Genomic DNA, 24,091 nt, shown 5'->3' on the forward strand with positions numbered 1-24,091 from the left:
TTGTAGTCTTGTATAAGCTTCAATAAGGAATATTTCTTTCAGCTATCTCTAGAATAGAAAGAAATAGAATTAGTCATTGAATAACAAGATTTTATTGGGAGAATAATTTGTTATTTCATATGTAGCTTAATAGAATTAGATGCATAGTTCTAAAGCTAAATCAAAGAACTTCTTTAATGCAATAAGTATATGAAGAACTTGAACATTTTGAAGTGTGCAAGACACATTCTATGTTGTATAATGAATATTGGTAGAGTGGTATGTATCAACAAGTAGCTACATATGTTTTTTAGAGTGAAGTATGTGATTCGATTAGATTAAGCTTTAACACCTAATCATCTCAATTGAAGTAGTTACCTATTTTGGATTTGTGTTAATATTGGTCTTTGAACTTTGTTGGACTACTTATTGTTACTTTACATAGAATTAATAGAATTAGAAAATAAAAGAACAAAACAATAGCTGAGATAGTATGTTTGATGTATCAACTATTTGGATATCTATGGGCTGAAGCTATCTACACAATTAACTACCTTGTAAACCTAGATTCTATTAGAGCTAATTAGGGAGTGATCCTAAATCAACTATATTACAAAATTAAATTCTAAATAAGCCATCTTTGAGTCTTAGGCTTAGTAGTGTACATGTATATATCAAAAGAAGAGAGGTCAAAACTTAAGAAAAAATCCATCAAATGCATATTTATGGATTATGACAAAAAAAAAAAAAATTAAAAATAAAAACATTCAAAATATTTAATCCATCTTGTTAGAAGATTTGAATTAGCCAAGATGTTGTATTTAATGAAACACTCATTGGATTTAATCACATCAAGAATTACTCAATACTTACAAGTGAATCTAAGATATTATAAGAAACAAAGACATGACTTAAAAATTTGACTGATGATACTAATCACTTAATAATTGATCAAATTATATTCTTTAAAAATTCTTATTGTAGAAATGATAATGATCTCAATCTATTTCTTTTTTCAATTACAAATTCTTTGTCTTTTCTTGATCAAAGGGATACATTTAATTCTACACCTCAATAACACACAAAATCCACATGTCAAAGAAGATATTCCATTTGAAGCAAGAAAATCCAACATAAACTATAATGACAATTATATACTCACAATAGAATATACTATAAAATTCAAGACCTATGATGAAGCAATTTAGTACAAAAAATAGCAAGAAGTAATTAAATAAGTAATAGAATCAATTTAAAGTAACAAGACTTAGAGACTAGTTGACTTACTAAAAAAAATCCCAATATTGGCAAAATAGATCTTTAAGACAAAGCCATCATTAAATATAAATACAAAAAAATTAAAAGCTTGTATTATTGGCCAAAGATATAAACCAAAAGAAAGTATTGACTTTTTAAAAATATTTGCTCTTATAGTATGGTAATCCACAATCAAAAGTATGATAGTCTTAGAAGCAAAAAAATAATAAAACTACCAACATTTGGATATAAAAATATTTTTTTTGAATAGAAAACTATAAGAAGAAGTTTACATGGTATTACATCTAATTTTTAAAGAATAAAAATACCAAAATAAAGTATATAAATTGAAAAGAGTGCTCTATGATTTAAAACAAGTATTCCAAGTTTGGTATAGTAGAATCGATATGTATTTATTAAATTAAAAACTTCAAAAAAGTAATTAAGATTCAAACATATATTATGTAATATAAAATGTTCAATACAAAATCATGTAACATAATATAGATGATATTATAGTTACATAGGACAATAAAAATCACATTCAACAAATTGATAAATATATTTAAGATAATAGACCTTGGAGACGCCAAGTTGTATTTGGAAATTGAATTGCATTAGACTAAAAATGGAACCTAATTTTACTAGAAGCAATATCTATAGATACTATTATAATGGCTTGGATTGAGAAACTACAAAGCCTCTTATATGCCAATGAACCCAAAAATCCAACTACAAAGAGAAACTACAATCCTTAAAGTTGATTCTAAATTCTATCAAAGTTAGGACCCTTAAAGTTGATTCTAAATTCTATCAAAGTTTGATTGAAAGATTATTGTATGCTACTATCAATTGCTACAAAATTCAATTTGCACTCAAAAAAGTATCATGTTACATGACAAGAGTCCAATTTATACACCTTATTGTTGTTAAAAAGATCTTGAGATACTTCAAGAATACCATGGATTACGGCATCTTCTACTCCATCAATGACAAAAAGAATCTACTGATATTTGTTAATGCAATGTGCAATTTCACATGTGCATCAAGTAGGGAAGTACCACAATGCACCATTACAAAGTGGTAATGCGAGCACAAATTCATTGGAGATATTGGTTACAACCAACTTGCTTCACTGTCTTTTGTTAACATCCAGTCCTTGTCCAAGTCATCATGCATTCTATTTCATCAAGTGCACATTGTAGTTAGAATTAGATAAAAAAGAACCTAGAGTTATCCCAATTGTGAAGTTACTGCCACTAGTAAACTCAAACTTGTATATGGCCCTTGTTCAAAATAAAAGTAAACCCTCTTGAGTTCGTAATAGCAACATGTTCAACTTCTCTTCACTCATTCTCCTACTTATAATGACAGAAGAAATATAATACCCACCTGAAGCAGTTCATGACGTCCACAAACGTTGTCTGCGACAGTCAACTTCCCCTTCCATGAAGAGCTGAAAACGGATCTCACCATGTACCCACTTCGAACAAACCGCTCGTTATGTCTGCCGACAAGGGATGTGAATTGGAGCATGTCGGATACGGCACAATCAGCCACACGGAGTCAAATCCTTTCTCTCGTGTTTCATCTCCGTACCCAATTATGGTTGATGGGAATCTCAACTCTCCGATCAGATCATTTACTCATTTATCACATGAGAATGGCAAATGAAAGATGCCCTTCTTTGCTGCCTAGAGAACCTAAGTCTTTCAGAGTGGAGTATTCTGAGGCGATTGTGTACCTCTTTTTGAATTCGAGTCCTTTCAAGCCTTCTGATCTTTGTTGCGTATTTTTATTTCTTCTTTGGAGGGAAGTGTGCAAAGGAGATCACTTCTAATGCAATTAATATTTACATTTATTTTTCTTCTAACTTTTGGTAAAGTTCCAGCTTTTAATGCGTTACCGAAGCTTCAAGTTACATTCTAATTTTGAACAACAACCCACCTAGTCGCTCAAGAGAGATTTCAAATTTTTCTAAACCACAATTGTAATTCAACTTCAACCAACAGAGGCAACCATACAATCAAACTCTAATTTTTTCCACAAACCTCAAACATACATTTTACCCTTCCAACTCAATCCATGCCTTCAACAGATACACGTTTTCTACAAGTTCAGGATTTGCAAATGATTCCATAGCCACTCCCAGCACAAACATGGAAACTTCGAAAGTAAATTACTCAACTTAAGTAGAGATACATAGTACCATTGCTCAAGCTTAATATGGTTATTATTATTATTATTGTTATTACTATTATTAATATTATTTTCCTTTGTTATTGCTTTGTGAGCAAAACCACGAGAACAATTAACTGCGAAGAAAACTCACAGATCTAAACAGCAACTGTACTGTACACATTCTCCAGAAGAAAAGCAACCAAGGCGGCGTCGACATGTCAGTGAGTCGCCGTCGTCATCGGATTTGTCACAACAATCCTGTCGAAGGAGAGACATGAATCTTGTAGCCCAACAGGAATGGCAGTGCAAAACCGAACTGGTACCAGGGGGATGATGAGAATCGTTCGAACAGCAAATACCATAAATTCGTAGACTGGCATATCCTTTATGATGCGGAGCTTTGTCATGAATGAGCTCAGATCGCTACAACCGAGGTGGCGGCTACAAACTGGAGCGTTCTTCAACCTCGACAACGGGAAAAACGAGGACTGTTCCACCACCCACATATTCAAAATCCCCCCCCCCCCCCCGCTCTCTTGCTGAATCAGACTGCATCAGAGTACTTGACCAGCCCATTCAATTTCGGAATCTCGTTGTACAATTCGCGCCTTGGTTGTTCGTACATGTAGAAACGGTTCCTTGGCGGCACCGAATCACCGTCCCCCATTTTGAAAATTTGAACTCGAAACTGGAAACGCTGGTTTCTGTACCAAGGACAGCGTCGACGACCATCATGGGGTTGATTTTCTTCAACTCAGTACGCATTTTTCAAGGCTACCTTAAGCGGGAGCATGCATTGGGGTCGGTTTACGTTTCCGTTACGGTAATTGACATCAGTGAGGGTCGCAGAGCTGACCAGTTCAAACTTTGTTTCCGAGGGAGGGGCTTCGAGTGCCAAGAAAATTTGGCTTGGGGCCTCGACCATTGCGCTCGTAATGGTTGTCCCACGCTGACGAGGGGATGCTAACCCACACACTCGTTCTCATGCTTCTTGCCATTCCACTGGCAGGGTTGAATTTGTCGCCGCCTTTCATCCATCGAGCTCCTCTTGAAAAGACTCTTTGATTCCTCTGACCTGAGTTGATTGCTATCCCTTTACCTAGGTCGGTTCAGAGAGTCTCAATGAAGTTCACGGTGGTTTTGGAAGTGATGATGTGAGTTTGGAGGCGGATTTTGCGGAGCGCGCTAGATGACAAATTGGTTTTCTCGACTGGGTTTGTGGGTTTCACTTGTCGGCGAGGGTTTATTATGCCCTTTTCGTAGGGTGGGATCTCCTTCGAGGTGTTTGTGTATATTGTTGTGGGTTTTGAGCTTTCTTGCGTATCTGCACTTGCTGTTGGTCAGCGGAGAGTGTTGAGCAGCTGTGTTGTTGGAAGACGTTTCCAGTTTTGAGGGGTAGCTGTCACTGCGGCATTGAAGGCATTTGCTTCCTTTGTGTTTCGCGTCTAATCGTCTGTGAGCTGTCGTTATTATTTTTATGGCGCTACCTCGGAGTGGGAAACTTGAAGTCGGTGGACTTTTCTCTAAACATCGGTCTGGTGGAAGGAGTTACTTACGCCCCTGTCGCGTATAATATGCTACAGTAAGTGGCGGACTCGAACTTCCTTCTATCTGAAACTCGTGGCAAGTCTAGCTTCTCGTGTTACGTGAGACTCGTCAACCTCAAACTGTTGTCTTCTTTGCCTTCTGGTCGAACCCTCGTCCTGGGACTCTTGATTTTTCAATTATCAATTGAGCTCTTTCGCTGGTGTTATTTGTCGACTCGTACCGAATGAAACAAGCTCATTGTAATTCTCCATGAATTGGAAATTGAGAAGCACATTGCTCCCATGCGCACGCGGGCGCTCAGAGGAAGTTTGAGTTCAGTCAGTGAATCAAACCTTGTACATAGATAAATGAGCTCAGCATTTATTTCCTTGATGTACCTTTGAGGATGAGACACAAGTAAAGAAGGGTCATCAAACTGGTGTACATGTTCGTGCGGGTGGGAATCGCGGTGACGTGCTCTGTTGCAGCATTCACACTCAACCATTTGAAAAACAATAAGCGCGAGGATAAAGACGAGCCTTCAGGTCAGTTCAGTGCAATCATTTCTCCCGCTTCAACGTGTTCAAATGTTATCTTTCAGTGAAGGCCTCCACAACGAAAACTACAGCTTGAAAGGAATCGGATCATGGGAATCAGAGGAAACCCTCGCAGCCAATTTGCATTTGGGAGGGAATCTATGGGTTAGCCGCAGTAAGAAAATAAGAAATGTTCCATTCCCAATCTGGATTCGGAGTGTTTGTATATTAGCATTGATGTTCTGTTTGTTGGAACCACTGACCTTGTCAAGAAATCCTTGTATACACAGAAGTTGAATACCCCAACCAGGATGAGCTGCACAGCGAGGAGTTTGATCACAACGATGACATTCCTGACGTAGTGTCGAAAACTCCGGTATGTGTAGGTGCTCTGTGTGCTGCCCTTTAATCTCTCTTGGCTCTTGTCATCACGAGATGATCTACTTGCATTTCTGTAGATTTAATCGCTCGACTTCATTCTGGACAGCTAGCTGTCTGATGAAATTTTGAGATCAGGGGGATCGCTCGTGACAGATTCTCATCTTGAGTGTGCGTGTCTGTTTTCTCCGAAGTACGTCCCAAGTCGTTGTATATGAATTTAGTGTGTGAGAATGTAGTTATCGGAGCTGAGGATGAATTCATTGACCATGCTCAGATTAGTTATGAACGAGTGCAAGTCCTCTTTAATTTTTTGGAGTGACGAAGGTTTTCTAAACGATGCATCAGTACATCTCCATATTTCTGTCACGCTGTTGTGAAATAATCTCGTTCCTCTATTCAATCGCCAGTACAATTTCTTCTAGAAGTTGACTTTCAGTTAAGACATGTTCACTGGAGTTTCGAGGAGGTTCAGCGTATTTTAAACTGCGAACTTGTTACACTGAGGCTATGTCGATTGCATATCTAGCAGTACGCTCGTAGCACTCTGTCTGAGTTGCCCTTGTCAACATCAGTTCTGTTTTCTGCAGGAGGAAGAAATCAAAAGGGTTTATTTGTCTTCCTCCCCTCGAAAATCAAGTGCCGAAAATGTTGGAGGAGAAGAAGCTGGAGGGTATCTCCTTCCCGAACTGGAATCCTTCTTCACTGGAGGGCTCCGATCCCCCGATAACTTTCCCGAGCGGGACTCGTCCGGTCCCGACACCGGCTTATCTCCGAACTTACAATTTAACGGAAAAAGAAAATGTAAACTTCGAGTGCATGATCGAGAATGTTCTAAGGTGCTTCAACGGGGCAATGGGCAGACACACTCCGAACCACCATATTCCGGGCACCCGTGTAGCGTACCATTGTTGGAGACGTATGAAGAAGCGGAAGGAAGTTTGGATACCGACTGCACGAGCCCACAATCTGGACCTCTGGATGACCAAACGGTATTTTGCAAGGGAGAGGGAACACCCGGTTTGAAAGTGAAAGAGTGCCTACCCGGGAGGAAGTTAGATTACCTTGAAGTAGATGCGAATCCTGTTGATCATGACGTATCAGAGTCCTGTGTCGAGTCGAAAAGGTCTTTAGGTGAAAACTTTGAAGGAAGCGATGAGGCATGCAATGAAACAATTATTGAGATGTTGAGAATCACTGTTGCTGAATTGAAAGAAAGAGAGATTAGACTGGAAGGTGAGTTATTAGAGTATTACGGGCTCCAGGAAAGGGAGATTGAATGCTTTGAAAAGAAGCGAATACTTGAGGAGCAGGCCAAGACTATTGAAACTCTAAAACTACATATTGAAAACCTGGAAGTTCACTCGAATGGATTGTCCTCTATGATTATTCAAGACAACATTGTGCAGAAAGAATTGGCAGTTGCACGCGTCAAAGTCAGAGAGCTCCAAAATCAATTGCAGGAGGCGTCTAGACAGTCTAAGGAGGAGATTATGATCTTGAAGCAACAACTATCAATAATGGAATCTAGAGAAAATGAAGGAAGTAGAAGGGAAATTGAGCTTGAGAAGAAGTTGGAATCTTTGCGGGAACTGGAGGTTGAGGTAGTTGAGTTACGCCGTACTAGCAAGGATATTCAGCACCAAAGACGGGACCTTATCATAAAACTCTCGGCTGCTGAGTCTCAAATTTCACGCTTATCAAACTCTGATGAGGTACTTCGTGCACTACACGTGCAACATTGTGTGGTGATATTCAATCCGTTAGCACGCTGTCGTTAGTTTTTTTGTGGGCTTGGTTTTCATTTGAAGTGGAAGGCCTCAAACTGGCAATACACATCAGCCATGCAGTCAGTTTCTGTGAGAGCTGTGGTTCCAGTTTGTTCTTTCCCATTCCATAAGCATTGCCTAACCAGGTCACGTTTTTCGCTTCTGCAGAATGCACTGGTTACTCAAGCGGAGGAGAAGGCAGATGCTCTAAGGAAAGCTAATGAGGACCTTTGCCGTCAGGTCGAGAAACTACTGAACAGCAGATTTTGTGAAGTGGAGGAGCTTGTGTACTTGAGATGGGTAAATGCTTGCTTGAGGTACGAGCTTCGTAACCTCCAGGCTCCGTCAAAGAAACACACGGCTCTCGACCTCAACAAAAACCTGAGCCCGAAGTCACAGTCTATGGCCAAACAGTTGATGCTAGAACATGCTGGCCACAAATCTCAATTAGAAAGTGGTTATGAGAGTACTTCTTCAGAGTCCTCGGTACCACATGAGCCTGATGGAGTTGGAGACTTGAGCGATCAATCTTCAGAGTTGAGACTTGGGCGAGTTTCGAAAAAGCCTAGCCTAATCCGCAGGTTAAAGAAATGGACTGGACGGAAAGAGGACAAAAAGAACGACGGTGGGCCTCGAGACTCCTCAAGTCGCGGCTCATCTGTGGACAGAGATCGGAGAAGTCCGGCCTTTGATTCCCAAAGCGAGACTGAGTCGAATGGACTGTTGGAGACTGTAATTGTTAGAAACAGTGAAGGCGCATCGGAAATCTCAGATTACGGTTCGAGAGACGTTGGAAATGACAAAGCACAGACTGAAACTTCAAGAGAGGAAGTGTTGATAAACACTGATACGGATGCTGCAAGGTTGAAGTTGTGCCTTCCTCCAATCCATACCAAGCTTGCAGACAAAGAGCTCAGTGGGGTGGCCGCTTCATTTCAGCTCATGTCAAAATCAGCCATTGGTTCCGAACTTGATGAGAAGTACCCAGCTTTCAAGGACAGGCATAGAGCAGCTTTGGAGAGGGAGAAGTGTATAAAAGAGAAAGCTTTTTTGGAAAGGGAGAAACACAATAAGGCAAAGGCTGCTAACGAGAGGGAGAAACTCAGCACAGAAAAAATTGCCATTGAGAAAGAGATGTTTCTCAAGGAACAATCGGAGCCCAAGTCTGAACAGAGAGTAACAGTAACCAAATATACTAGCGGGAATCCGATACTAACCCACTCATCATTTTTGAGGATGTGCGATGCTGAATCCAGACCTGAGGTAGGCATTGTTGCTAAGCGTAACGTTGAAGTCGCTAAAATGTGTCCTACCGAGGTAGAAAAGAGGCCTTTGAGAATAGCCAAACCCCCCCCGAAGCGATCATTGTTATCATCTATCAATGTTTCAACGCCACCTCTAGGTCGTAAAGTTGCAGGACCACTTGGCCCGCCTCCTCCTCCGCCACCTCCACCGCCTCTAACACCTGGTGCACTTTGTCCACCGCCTCCACCACCAACACCTGGAAGCCTCATTAAAGGAAGTGGTGCAGAGAAGATGCAGAGAGCGCCCGGAGTAGTTGAATTTTATCAATCCTTGATGAAACGTGATGCGAAGCAGTCACTAAGTTCACCTGGTGGAACGGTCAGCAATAGTGAAGCTCGCAACAATATTATTGGAGAAATTGAGAACCGGTCTACCCATTTACTAGCCGTAAGTGTCTCTCAGAATTGGAAGACCTCGTGCAAATTGACGAAATGCCTGGAAACGGCTTTTTGAACCCTCATATTCATTCTCATCTCTTTCACGAAGTCTGTAATAGACGGCAGCAACTTGTATGATTATAACTGTAGCTAACGACGCTGAGAAATGGTTTGGCAACTGCAGATCAAAGCGGATGTTGAGACACAAGGAGAATTTGTGGAGTCTCTGGCAGCTGAAGTTCGTGCAGCCTCTTTCAGTAATATTGAAGAAGTCGTGGAGTTTGTTGTCTGGCTTGACGAAGAGCTGTCCTTTCTGGTAACATTCACAATCGGCTCATCCATCAAACTGGAATAAAATTCCATAAACTTGTCATAGATACGGTGCTTATGTTCTAATAGTAGTGTGTTCCGCCCATAGTTTTCAACGTAGTTTGAACAGACCCTCACATGCTGCGAAGGCTCAATCTGTCCGACTTTTCTGGGTTTCCTGATTGGTGTGCTTGTCAGGGAAAAATAAGTTTCTCGAAAGCATCTTCTACCTTGCAGAGGAATTTTATAGCACTTCTGTTTGGATCTTGAAGGTTGACGAGCGAGCTGTATTGAAGTATTTTGATTGGCCAGAAGGCAAAGTGGATGCACTCCGGGAGGCCTCCTTTGAGTATAGGGATCTTAAAAAGCTCCAATCTGAAGTATCTGCATTTGAAGACAAACCAGGATTGCCTTGTGATGCGGCTCTACTTGAGATTTTGAAGTGCCTAGAGAAGTAAGTGGCTTCAGTTTGATAGTTGCATTCAAGCTAATAATTGACATTGCCTTGCGTTGCTGTGTGTTAGCAAACCTGTAGCATGTTGCTCATTACGTCTCTGAATTGTGAAGTTAACCCACCGGATGCAGAATGGAGAAAAGCGTTTATGAATTGCTTCGTACAAGAGACACGGCTATAGCTCGCTATAAAGATTTTAGCGTACCCACTCAGTGGATGCTTGATAAAGGGCTCGTTGGAAAGGTATTGTAATCGTGTCTTTGCCAATTGACTTGAGACAAGGTTGATTTCACGATTGACGCCAATATAGTCGTAACTTTTAACACGTGCGTCTTTGTATGCGTGGAAAACCCAACTGATTATGACGTAGTTATGTTGATTCATTCTCGTTTCTCACTGGCTCGCATTCTGCTGCAGATGAAGGAAGTGTCTGTAAGACTAGCTCAGCTGTACATGAAAAGAGTCTCGGGTGAGCTGGATAAACTTGCGGGGGGGTCTGATAAGGAGCCTTTGCGTGAGTTTCTCCTGGTGCAGGGGGTTCGTTTTGCCTTCCGTGTGCATCAGGTCAGTTAATTCTCCTTATTGATTTAAGTCTTGTGATGTTTTTGAATTCGTTGCATAGTAGCTGCGAATATTGGGCTGTTTCTTTAAACGAGAACTGCTAATTTGAACACGCGATCGCTTTGTCCCCGCAGTTTGCTGGAGGATTAAATTCTGAGAGCATGGCAGCATTTGAAGCATTGAGACAACGCGCCTCCCAGCAAGAGTCTCCGGAATCTTGTCTTCAGACTTCTTTTACACCCCCTCCAAGTAGCTTAGGTCGTATTTAGACCTCAAACAAGACGATAAAACTTTGCCAACTGGTGTTACTGTAACTCGGTTACTACTTCTAACTGAGTGGACACAGTCTCGTTTGAGCCAGAGCAAGAGGACCTTCGGGATCTTGACTTGTAGATCTCCCCTGTACTATATCAAGACAGCACACTTAACTATTTGAATTTCTCTTAATGTAACGTGTCTTTTTCATGCAGAGAGATAGACGCGAAGAATTCACCACCACATCAGCAACACACATTCCCTGAAACTTCATCACGGAACGTAAAATCTATCCACGAATTATACGAAAAGACACAACTTGATTTTACCCCAAATCTAACACACATTAACTTCCACTCATGTACGCCTACCAAATCCTCACCACGCCACTGCAACACCGACAGACTGACCTTTGCAGGAACCTAGATTTTGAGGTGGAGTCCACCATGTCAACCTGAGGCCACGGATCTCATGTGGGTCACATCTCAAACCTCTCTCGAACTCAGCCAGCTTGAGTGTACGTCTCATCTGCGTGGTGAGCCACCGGCAATGGGCCACAGCAGCCACTCAAGGGCCCCGAACTGGAATCCGGATGAGACGATGGCGCGGTCATGTGGAACGTGGCCGGGGGGGAGGGAGAGCAAGTCTTTTTCCAACACCTGCCACCTCCCCTTAGGCGTCCCCAGATGCTTCTTCAGCTCACTTTCTGGGACCTGGCCCTCGAAACAAGCCGACTTGCTGGATTTGTGGAACCTTGGAATAGACCCTTAACGTGCGTGCAGATTTACTGGGGGGCCTCCCTGCAATGGCCTCACAACGCGTGTTACCACATTATTAGAATCTATTAGCTACACTTTTGCACATGACCTTAATATGGACATTCCTTTTGTATACAACAAAGCGAAGACTCGGAGATGAATGTTCTCTTTCCAGAAATGGAAGGCATCAGTGAGTTGGATCCCTTATTATTTTGGGGGACTGTGAGCTCTCACACGGTTGAATGGCTTCGTGGTACTCTGACGCTCCATGTGCTCACTTTCGACTCTGAACCAGTGCGTAGTTTTTTCTTCGTATTATTCTTCGTCTTCGTTGTCACTTCGAAATTGTTGCCAAACCTCTAGCAAGGTCTTGCTCAGTTGAGTGCCGTCTTCACTCCTCATTGCCGTTCAAACGGTTGCTCTAAAGCTTCGGAGCTTGAAAATTTGACTTTTGGAATCATCTCGGACCTCACTGCAGCATCAGAAAGAGAAAGCTTAAAAGCTTGGTTGCTGCATTGGCTGAAGCTTCACCGATTGGTTGGGTTTGAAAACATGTGGAAATACTAGCCTTCTTTGTCACGTGAAGTGGATTTGGCGCTCCCAGTTTGCAATAGCAAGTGAAAGGGTTGTTGCTCCATGAAAATTACCCACCCAGATATGGTAACGTATATCTCACAAAGGATTTGTCTCCCATTAGTAAAAATTATCTTGTTGCATTTGGTCTTTTCTATTGCCTTTTTACGGTACCACCTTTTGGAAGCTTAGAAAAGAGAGATTTTTTCACCCTGTTCATCTTTGCTTTTGGGGTTATGTCAAAGTAAATATCATCAATTCCAAAAACGCGTTGCATCACTCTACAGTAAATAAGCAGATAAATCCTGTAGCAAATAACATGAAAAACCAAGAGTATTGTATTTAGGTGGCTTAATTTAATATTCCCTTTATTTACAAACTTCTCAAATAATCTATTAAGCAGTTTGAGGATACCAAAGGATTCAACTAAACATGGTAATTGTACAAATGATGATCTGCAATCTTAAAATATGTTGAAGGATGTATTAATCAACTTTAATGCCACTTCTATAAATTTGAATAGAAATCATTTTAATAAAATCCATAAAGAAAAAAATTATTCATGTAATTTTTTTATTTTTTTTATTTATAATTTAATCATGTATTGAATATAAAAAATCAATATGTTAAAGTTTTGTCTTGATTTTGTCTAAAATGTTGTTTTCAAATCAAAATAGAGCTTTTGAAGATATTTTATCTAATTTAAAATTTTAAAAATGTACTAAAATACTATAGTAATCTTTTTGAAATATTTTTTTATATTAGACAAATGTTATTTTAAAAATTTAAAGTTTAAAATGAAACACCTCAAAAGTGTTAATACAATGAGATTTTAAGTTGTTAAAAATAAAAAAAAAAAAAAGGAAAAAACCAAATCCAAATCCAAAATTAAAACCAAAATAAAATATTTATTGATTTTTAATAATCAAATATATAATATTAATATTATGAATTTATTAAAAATTGATACTAAAAAAATAAAAATAAATAAATCAAATTTTATATTAATTTATATTTATTATTATAATTTGGTTTATTTAAATAAATAAAATTAAATATAAGTAAATATAAAAATATTAGGTAGATAATTGCTTCTTCATGAAACATCAAAGAAGTTGCTTAAATATAGATTAGATCTATATAAAATTTAGATATGTCATAGTATCACATTATGTGAAGTCTTGATTGAAAATGCACCAAGCACTTGGCTATAGAAGGAAAATTGAAAATTGCAATAAGAAGATCCTAAGAACTCTAATAGAATACCACATAATTCTAATTAAACCTTTAGAATCTTAATCAAATCTTAAATAAATCTTAAACAAATCCAAAAGAAGCCTTAGAAGAATAATAAAAATAACGTAAATAAATCATAAATAAAACTTAAATAAATATTAAAAAAATAATCCTAAATAAATAATAAGTAAATTATTTTAAAATACCAAGAAATGTAAACCTTAAGTAAATTTAATCAAATCCTAATATAATCCTATTGAAACCTTAAATCTTAAATAATCCTTTATCAATTCTATAATAAATTGAAATATCAATAACTAATAATCTAAACATAGATTTTGACTAAAATTTTGCACACTTTTCAAATACTTAGTTAAAAACAAGGACAAAAATTTGAAGAATATTGAACTTACCATATAAAAAATAAATCTTATAATCTACTTAAGTCTTAATGAGCCTCCTTTTCCAACCTTGATGCTAATCTTCTAGCATTAATATCTCTTAAATTTATCATTTAATGGCTCCCTAACTTTGCACATATGTTAAAAATCAAGTCTAATATAAGTGAACAATTTGTTTTTTTCAATCCAACTAACAAAATGATGCAAATCTTAGAAACCCTTATTGGTCCTCTAAACTCTAATTTCCAAGATCTCAATACTTTTGCATTTGTATAACTTTCAATATAAAGTGTTTGATCAAGCTCAAACTTATAATACACATTAAACAGAGCAATGATCACATTATCACAGTGTTTCACTTGTACATCATCTTCCAATCTTACAAAAATTTCCAAAGTATAAACTCTTTATGTGTATCAAAAATCTAAAGTCACACCAAAACAACCTTAACTTTGCAAAGCCTTTACAAAGTCATTACAAACTTAAATCATTCAAAATTAATGCTTTAAGAACCTCTCTTTAGTTTGCTCTTAATTTCCACTCTTTAATCAATGAAAGAAACCAAAAATTGTCATAAGAGTGCAGTTTTGTGTCTTAGGGTCTAATATTGACCGTGGTGCACAACCAATCTTCTCCGAGTATCAATTATTGGTTTCTTAAGACAATTTCTACTACAAACTACTCTTAAATTTTTTTCTAAAGATGCCTATATCATTTATTTTTCTAATCTACTATTTTTTGTCTTATTTATGACCCTACAAGATAAATAGAAGTCTTTATTTTATTTTTAAAAAAATAACATTTATACTAAAATAAAATTGCTATCTCCATATGTTTTACACATGTTTTGCTACTATATCTTTTAACTAGACTCTTATATAATAGAATATATTATAATTATTATTAATATTTTTAAAATTAAAATTATCCTAGATTATCTTAAAATATTGTATTTATAAAAGAATTATAAAAAATTTAAAAAATAATAAAAATTTTCTTTGTTTATTTCTTCAAATACATTCAAAGTGAATAAAAAAATAATATAATAATATAATATCAGTTCATTGAGTAATTTATAAAAATGAAATTGCATCAATTTGAAAATGAAGAGTTGAGCTCATGAAAATGATTAATGGTACTAGATCTAATTTTTGAAATATTTATTAATCAAATATAACTTTTTATCTAATTCCAACTCCTTTGTAATCTAATCCAAGTATCTTAGGTTAAATTTAGTAAATCAATATAAATTATTATAACTTTAATTTTTATTTTAATAATTTAAAAAATATTAAAAAATATTATATATTAAAGATATTTTAATATAGTATTAGTCTATTATAGAAAATAAGTATATATATTTAATAATAAAATAAAAATATTAGTTTTTTTTTTACAAATATATTATAAGTTCAATAACTACCCATTGATAGAAAGACAACATTGAGCTTATTAATTAATCTTTTACAAGTTACAATATTTTAGAATAATAATAATAATAATAATAATAATAATAATAATAATAATAATAATAATAATAATAATAATAATAATAATAATAATAATAAATTGATATTTCAAAATTGAGTCAAAAAATTAATTTTTTTTTCACATGAAACAATCAAATTTTTTAATTTTAATGATGAGTTTGTATAATGGCATCTTGATACTTTTATATTTGTAAAAAAAATTACTTCTATCAATTAAGATGTAAAATTAAGTATAATAGATATAAAATTAAATATTTGATAATTTAAAATTTTCATAAGACAAGAAAAAACTTATTACCAACAAAAACTATTGTATTTGTAAAGTAGAAAAATAAATTATATTATTAAATATTTTCCAAAGAGGAGAAAATAAAAAAATAAAATTAATAATCATAAAAAAGAATTACGTATTAAAACAAATTATGTATACTACATAAAAAAAATTGCCTATATTTGTGCATGATATTATCTTATTAAGGTTTTATAGTACCTTCTAAAACCATGGATTATTTTTTACTTTAAGTCTTTATTAAAATTTAATAGTTTTACACTTTTTACTTCCATTTTCTTATATTCTAATGTATTCTATTTTTCTTGGTATAATTTTCTAACTATTATAAGATGGTTTTTTTTTAAATATTTTAAACATAAAGATTTATATGTAATTGAATTTTATTTCTTAAAAATACTATGTATTGATTTCTAAAAATAAATTTAACTACCAAAAGTTATAATAGACAATTAGTATTTCATATTATAAGTATCCAATCAATCCTATTTATTTAAATATAAAGTAGTTAGAAAAGTAAAATATTTAAATAAATTCAATAATATGTAATTTTAAGTTTCTAAATTATTTATCTAAAAATATATATATTATTCTTAAAATTTTATAACACATTTTAAAATTGATGTAGATATACCAATACTTATTTAGAAGAAAAAAGATAAATTTATAAAAATAAGTATAAATTTATGTGGATTTAATAAATTAATCAATAATTTTTATTTTTTTTATTATTTTTCATATTGTAACTTCTTGACCAATCAAATAAAGCTAAGCCTTATAATTAAATAGATGTATTAAGAATCTACTATCTAATACATATGAAAAAAAGATATAAATATAAGATTATATTTTAGATTATGTATAGCTATTTGACTTAGTTTCATACATTTGGATTCAGAAATAAATTAATTGATATTTATATTTTGAAAGTTGATATATTTTATATTTATCAATTAAATTTTGGAGATTCTATTAAAAAACTATCATATATTATACAATTCTAATAGTTTTATGTAATATTTGATATTTTTGATATTTTTGATATTTTCGAATTATTATTCTATATTTTAAAAAACCTTATTTAAACTTATTTCTCTACCAACATACTGAAAGTTTAAAAATAAATTAGATTTAAATACAGATGTTGAAGCATTCTTTTAAATTTTGACATCATTTTCTTCTGGTGTTTTTCTTTATATAATCTAGATTCTTTTAAATTTAATTTTATAGAAACAAATGAAAAGAAATTAGTAGAAGGTGTAATTTTATTGCAAATAAATGCAAATGGTAGACTTTATCTTCTAATTTTATATTCACAAAAAAAATTATGAACTAAGATTATTCATGAGATCTACAATTAATTTTTTATATTTATTTTAAGAGATACATCATTAATGAGAGAGTTATTTTAATCTAATTAAAATTTATGTCAATTACAAGAATTTCCAGTATTTTTTTATTATTGTGTATTTTGAATTGCTGCTAAGCTTATTGAAACTGGTCTTAATTATTGTTTCTATGTAATATTATATGTGTATTTTAAAATAAAAGAAAAAAGAAATAAACTAAAATTATTAAGTGCATTGTGTATAGACATTCTTATCTTGAACCCAAAGAAAGATATGTTAAAAGTCATTAGCAAATAATCTATTTTTCAAAAGTTAAGAAATTGTATCTTTAAGCTGCAATGGCAATAATTTCTATTGATAATATTTTCATTGATAAATTTTGAGTAAATATATTGATGAATCCTCTTGATTTTTTATGTTAAGAATATTTCATATTGTGATTTTAATAAATATGATTTCAAAGACAAAGGACATGATTAATTAATTGTTCCCAGTAGGCAATTCATGGCACCAGTAGAGGGCCACGTCAAATCACGCCACGTCACGCCGAGCCAGCGTTACCGAAAGGCCTCCGTGACGACCAAGTCCTAGTGCAGAGCAGTGCAGTCCAGTTTCCAGTTTCTAGCAGCCCAGTCCTTTGCACTGCTGCACTCCAGCACCACGCTTCTCGTGATGGGGATCGATCGTGAGCACGTGTTCGACGGAACAATAATTGGCAAAGGACGTAAAGATGACATTGGGGGCACACCAAATTTAGCAAGCTCGCTTCCTACTTTTAGAATCTGCCCCATTACTGTAGCTTCGCCAACTGCAATTCTGCTGTTACTGGGTTGGGGTCCAGCCAAGTTGAGTACCGACCCTGGCCTTTGAGAACTTACTCCCCCGCAAGCTAGTCCTCCCTCACAAGAAACACGATGCGGACGCCCTCCTGTTCGCTGTCTGCCTGGCTCAGTCCTTGGCTTCTTGATCCACCCAGTTCACATTCGTCGCGGGCTAGGATAAGTACCCTCCCCCTCCTGACAATCAATTGCAGTTCTCTCTGAGTGGGTGCAGACTTTGTGTTATTGAGGGTTCCAGGTTGCTGGAGTGGGGTCGTTTTGATGTCGTTTACTGCATGACTGGTGATGGGGGTTAGATTTCGTTGATGATTATGTTGGTTGTGATAAATCGGTTCCGTGTCGTCATAATCGCAAGTGTTGCAGGCAGTTATGAGGAGATGGAGAGCGTGCAGACTTGTTTCCTTCCTCTAGCCTATGATGCAGATTCTTCATCTGTTTGTTATCGTTCTCATGGTGTACATAACAGACGAAGGTCTGCATCATAGCCAAGAGGAAGCAAATCTTAATACCTGGCTCGAATTTGGCCTGCACGCAATTTTGCCCCGGTCTGACGCTCTACCTTTAGCGAGTTTGCTCGTGGGCTTTGGGGACATCTATTTCTTGTCTACCCCTTCTGACGCTGTTTCAGCCTGGCTAAACCCAAGTACATGGAATAGATCTCTCTTTCTCTCTCTCGCTCTCTCTCACTCCAGCAAGACGATAGATTGATGGAAGTCTCAAATAAATAGAACAGTGCAGTGCCAATTTAAACTTAGCACCTACATCCAGCATGACAGTTGTTGCAGCATACTAGTGATCATTTGTATTGCTTCTATCGAGCGTGGCTCTGCAATCCAGAAAGATACTTGTGATAGCTTCACTTTCTTTCGAAGATTCACAAGATTTGTTTGAACCAAGGGCAACCTGTCTGTGATGCATAATTTCAACTGACCTAGCAAACGTTTACCGCGTAAATTTCGAGGCTCAAGCATATCCCAAGCTGAATTGACGATGGGATCTTGTGAATAGCACAGAACCACGTCTGCCAAATTGAATGTCAAGAACCTGTTCCATTGAAGTCTATTTACGCACAAAGTGGAAGTTATCACATCGCAGTCTTCCAACACTGACCTCTACTCGTCAAGTAACAGGATCCATCATCAGTGAAGCTGTGCCATCTAGATTGTCGAGATTCATCTCCGTAGTCATCTGAATGGACCTGAATAGTTTTTTTTACGAATTTCTGGTCCCCTACAGAAAGAAGTGTAACTTCGTAATAATTAGAGGGTAAATTGACAGATCACTTGGGGGATCAATCATCTTGATGATCGTCACTACTTGGTCAATAGCAATATTGCATTTCGGTTTGTTCCCACTTGTTATAACATTCTTACAGAGCTACTCAGAGTAATTGAATCGAGTAGGTCGCTTTCCTGTGTGTGGAGTGTTAACATTAATCAGTATGATATGTTCAGTTCTCGATCGCTCACAACGGTCTTGTGAGGATGTCACATAGATCCCTCTGTTGAGCTTGGTGTGAGCAGATGCACTAGACTATGAACATGGTAGCAACCTTTCCGACAATCTAATTCACGGTAGTGATGTTTTCGAGGTTGAGGTTGATCATACAGCAAACGGCATCGATCGAGATCTAGCATCCGGACGAGCTCATGCACATGCGCGCTTGCATCGATCTGTCTTCACAGTTTCTAAAACTTGATCGGTAGCGAAAAGAGATTCTCAGGGCCGTTGAGAATTTGTCCGGTCCGAGAATTGCAGCCTCACATATAAACAGTCGCATATCAATTACAACATCAGTAACCTACTGATAGACACTGAAGATCTACTCGAAGAGTAAGACCAAGACCCTGAGGCCGAGCCCGAGTCGAAAACACGCAAAGGTGAGTCTATGGATGGCAACACCATCCCGACAATCCGCATGAATTCGCTGCTTGCCGTGGTTTTGTTCATAGTCACCTATCAAGTTCTCTTGGAGATTCGAAGAGGCAGCTCTAGCAGTACCAAAATGACTAGTTCTTAAAACGTAAGCCGATCGACACGACATTCTATTGAAACTTTCCCAGAGGGATGGAGTCGCTATCTCGGACGATTCTGACCTCGGACACTGTTGAAACAGACTCCACAACTCATTGCTTACAACCTCGATGACATCATATTGATAACGTCATCAAGAGAATCATCGTGCATTCGATGGATGAACAGAGCACAAAACTCGGGGGTAACATGCAGTGATGCTTGACTCTTCGTGGTGTAACAGTAGGATTTATATGTATTTAAGATTCACAGAATTACTCAATAATGTGTGATATTGCTCCTAGATTAGTCTTTTGTTATGGTTAGCGTAAGTTCGTAGCACTGAGCAGTGAGCACTGGTGAAGCTCTTCTTTCTATGCTCATAGTTGCATGTTCCTCTGTTCTTACACCAAGTAGTTGATGACTCCTCATTTCCTACCATCGTCGGAGCGTCAACATTTACTGCTGAGCAGTTCAAAATTCATAAGCTCAAAGCTCAAGCGATAATTGTAATGATTGTCATGGACGAATTCATCGAGATTGGTTTTGAAACCGATGATCCCGCAGATACGTGGCAAGCATTGAAGAACATTTTTGAAGCAAGATCCTCATCACAAATTCTTCTTCTATCAATTAAATTACACAACATGCAAATGACAAAAGGAAGCTTGATTGAGGAGTACTTGCGGATAGCTTAAGACCTTCTATCAACTAAATTAGACAACATGCGAATGGCAGAAGAGAGCTCGATTGAGGAGTGCTTGGCTCAAGACTTGAAGAGTAACCTGTCCATACTAAGACATAAAGCTGCAAACAAATCCTTGTCCAACTCACACTAAACGGGCTTCCTCGGAGCTCTGAAGGAATAATCCAGAGCTTGACTGCTCTAGACAAGCTACCAAATTTTGCGTCGATTAGCTCAAAATTACTGAATGAACCTCATTGACTTAAATTGCGCAAGAACAGACTAGGAGAGGGCAAAGCGCTTGCTGCACAATTCACACATAGCCATACATCGTTTTGCAATCAAAACTGCGGAGGATCACAGAATTGGCTCAGAACCAACAATTCATATGAACAAAGCAATCAACCAAGTCAATATCATACCACTAAGCGAGCAATGCAACAAGGGTCATTCTGAACCTCTCCGCATGTACGATTCATATGATATGTATGTGAATCGCCCGACCATCCAACATGCCTTTGTCGCAACAAATACTCAATATAGAAAGAAAACAACGTTAATGCTGTCACCAATGAGCCCCATGATGTTTTGAATGCAGTCAAAGACAACATATCACAAAATCACATATCAAGATCACAAAAAAATTAGATAAGAGCCAACCATGGTATCTTGACTCTGGAACGACCCACCATGTCACGAGGAACAAAAAATCTCTTGAAAACATATACACCAAGCAATCATGGAACTATTACAACAGCATGAGGAAAAAAACACTTAATAGAACACTAGCAGTGCTAAAGGAGAAATAAAACTCAACGAGGTACTTTATTAGCCCAGCCTAAAAAAGAGCTTGATTTCAATAGGATGATTAGTTGAAACTAAAAAGGTAGTAGGACTCTCTAACATTGTTTGTTAGATCATGAATCAAAATACAATGCTAGATCATGAATCAAAATAACAAATTCATCATAGCAAGTCATTGTGATAGAAAAAATGGATTGTATAAGATCAATATTCTCTTTGTACAATCTAATTATACAATTGAAGTTATACCAAGAACCACAACATTAAGCAACTGCCAAAAATTGATCAAATTGTGGCCACAAAGGTTTAGACATCTGAACTACAACAGTCTCACTTACTTATTATGACATAATAAAATATCAAATATGCCAATATTCAACTCAATAAAAATTGTATGTGAACAATGTTTAACTAAAAGATAGCACCACAAAAGGTTTTTAAAGAAAGTATTTACTTAAATTATAAAGATTTTACAACTTTTACATGTGGATCTAGTTTATTAGGTGCCAACACCATCACTTTATAGATCAAGATATTGCCTATTAGTTATCAATAATTTCTTGAGAAGATCATAGATTTATTTTTATTTTAATGAAGTCCAAGACATTCACAAATTTAGAATATTGGAAGAACTAGTATAACACAAATTGGACTAAGAATAGGAAGTTTGCAAATTGATTGTGGAAGAGAATTTATGTTCTAAAAATTTTAAGTTTTCTACAATCAAAATAGGATCATAAAGAAATTAATTCAACAACACACTCTTCAACAGAATGGTATTGTAGAACATCAAAATATGACAATTTTTGAAAAGATAAGATGCATGTTTGCTGCATGCAACTTTTTAAGATACATGTGGTATGAAGCAATCAATACAATAATTTTCTTATAAATAAAAGTCCTACCATAGCAAATTGGAGCACCACTTTATATAAAAAAATATTATAATAAAAAACCAAATGTAAGTTTTTTAAAAACCTTCAAGTGCATGGTCTTTATTCATGCATTAAAAGTATAAAGAAGAAAATTAGTTTTGAGGATAGAAGTGCATGCTCTTAGGCTTTGACAAACAAATCAAAGCTTATTGGCTACTTGAATCATTAAGTCCACAGATTCTAATTTCTAAAGATGTAATGTATGACAAGACTAAACTTGGTTTTCAACATATCACAACAAGGCAAAACAAAATTAGTTTTCAAAATAGGAAAAATCATAAATCCAAGCTTACTATGCTTAATCAATAACTTATACTATTGGATATACCAAAATCAAAGACTAATCAATAATTAGAGCGTAAAACCAAATCTAGTATTGATATAGAAATATGAATTATAATTAATACTAAGACTGCTAATACTAAAATTGAATCCAATAGTAGCATAGAAATTAGTAATCTAAATTTTTTTTAAAGATATCATACTAAAGAAAGATAGACTAGGAACAGACTTAAAGTCTATTTTACATTCTTTGCAAAAAATATAATCAAACTACAAAGTTACAAATAAGCTATTAAACAAGAAGGATGGAAGATAGCCAAATATGAGAAAATAGATTTAATAATAAAAAATGGTATGTGGCAAAATATGAATTTGTCAAAAATATATATATATATATATATATATATATATTTATATATATACTGTTACTTCAAAGTAGATTTTTAAGATAAAAAAGGACGATGATAGAAAATTAGAAAAAATAAAAGCAATACTAGTTAAAAGTAGATTCAAACAAATACTAAGAGTGGACTATTTTGACACATATGCTCTAATTGTCTATTAGAGTATAATCAAATCTATATTGGTACTTAGAGCTTAGAAAAACTGAAGCTTATAACAATTAGATATAATAATAGACTTTTTCAATGGCACATTAGATGAAGTTTATATATATATATATATATATATATATATATATATACTACTACTATTAGGATTTCAAAATTTGATACAAGAAAGAAAAGTATATAAATTTATTTGAGCTTTATATGGACTTAAAGATGCACCACAAGCATAGTATTCATGAATAGATACTTATCTCATAAACAAAATTCCTACTAAGAATTTAATTGATTACAATATGTATTATTCAATCAATAAAAATAAATATACAATAGTATTCTAATATCTAATAATAATAGAAGATAATTCAATGGCAATTCAACAACTAATATCATACTTGCTAAAAACTTTTGAAATGACAAAATTGAAAGTAGCAACTATTTATCTAAGAACATAAATCTAAAGAAATTATTTAGGCATATGGCTTCATCAAGGAACTTACATCAATAAGCTCTTATGCAAATTTGACATGACATATTATAATCTAGTTTGAATACTGAAAAGTTCCAATACTTATCTTCAAGCATATATGAACCAAAATCCAATTGACAAATATATACAATGACTCAAAAAGCTATTTCAATGTTAATACATTTTGGAAAGAATGGTATATTACAAATAAATTGTAATGAATAATGATACATGGTTTATATAGCATATAAAGTATTCTTTTATAGCTACCAAATGAATCTAGGTTGAAAAGAATCCATTAGGTAATTATAAAGCTATGACTAATCTAATTTGGAGTAGTATTGAAACAATTTTTTGAGTGGTGTCTAATTTTTGGATTCTATCAATTATTCAACATTATAGTATTCTATCATCATCAAATTTATTATAAAAATATTATCACTAATCTAATGATAACATTAATGCTTACTAGCAGCTATAAAAGCATCATTCTTAATCACAATTCCTAGCATGG

At 35.3% G+C, this 24,091-nt stretch overlaps 1 protein-coding gene across 2 annotated transcripts; it reads left to right on the forward strand.

Moving 5' to 3' along the window:
* Positions 1-4,188: 4,188 nt before the first annotated feature.
* On the forward strand, positions 4,189-11,080 carry LOC112284329 (protein CHUP1, chloroplastic). 2 transcript variants are annotated; one of them, XM_024524040.3, is made up of 9 exons: positions 4,189-5,489; positions 5,771-5,856; positions 6,449-7,573; positions 7,796-9,319; positions 9,494-9,625; positions 9,891-10,072; positions 10,204-10,315; positions 10,490-10,636; positions 10,768-11,080. In XM_024524040.3, exons 1-9 carry the CDS (start codon positions 5,390-5,392, stop codon positions 10,900-10,902), a joined length of 3,543 nt encoding a protein of 1,180 aa, XP_024379808.1. In that variant the 5' UTR covers positions 4,189-5,389; the 3' UTR covers positions 10,903-11,080. The 2 variants fall into 2 exon arrangements, with proteins under 2 accessions (XP_024379808.1, XP_073391135.1); XM_073535034.2 differs by lacking the exons at positions 10,204-10,315; positions 10,490-10,636; positions 10,768-11,080 and having other exon boundaries at positions 5,242-5,489; positions 9,817-9,957.
* The last annotated feature ends 13,011 nt before the right edge of the window (positions 11,081-24,091 follow it).

The sequence above is a fragment of the Physcomitrium patens genome, chromosome 7, assembly GCF_059467195.1.
Source record: "Physcomitrium patens ecotype Gransden chromosome 7, ASM5946719v1, whole genome shotgun sequence".
NCBI lineage: Eukaryota > Viridiplantae > Streptophyta > Bryopsida > Funariales > Funariaceae > Physcomitrium > Physcomitrium patens.

Coding starts and splice junctions, on each gene's coding strand:
- LOC112284329 (XM_024524040.3), top strand. CDS start 5,390: ATGTTCGTGCGGGTGGGAATCGCGGTGACGTGCTCTGTTGCAGCATTC. Junction 5,857..6,448: donor ACGTAGTGTCGAAAACTCCG/GTATGTGTAGGT, acceptor TGTTTTCTGCAG/GAGGAAGAAATCAAAAGGGT. Junction 9,626..9,890: donor ACGAAGAGCTGTCCTTTCTG/GTAACATTCACA, acceptor TGGATCTTGAAG/GTTGACGAGCGAGCTGTATT.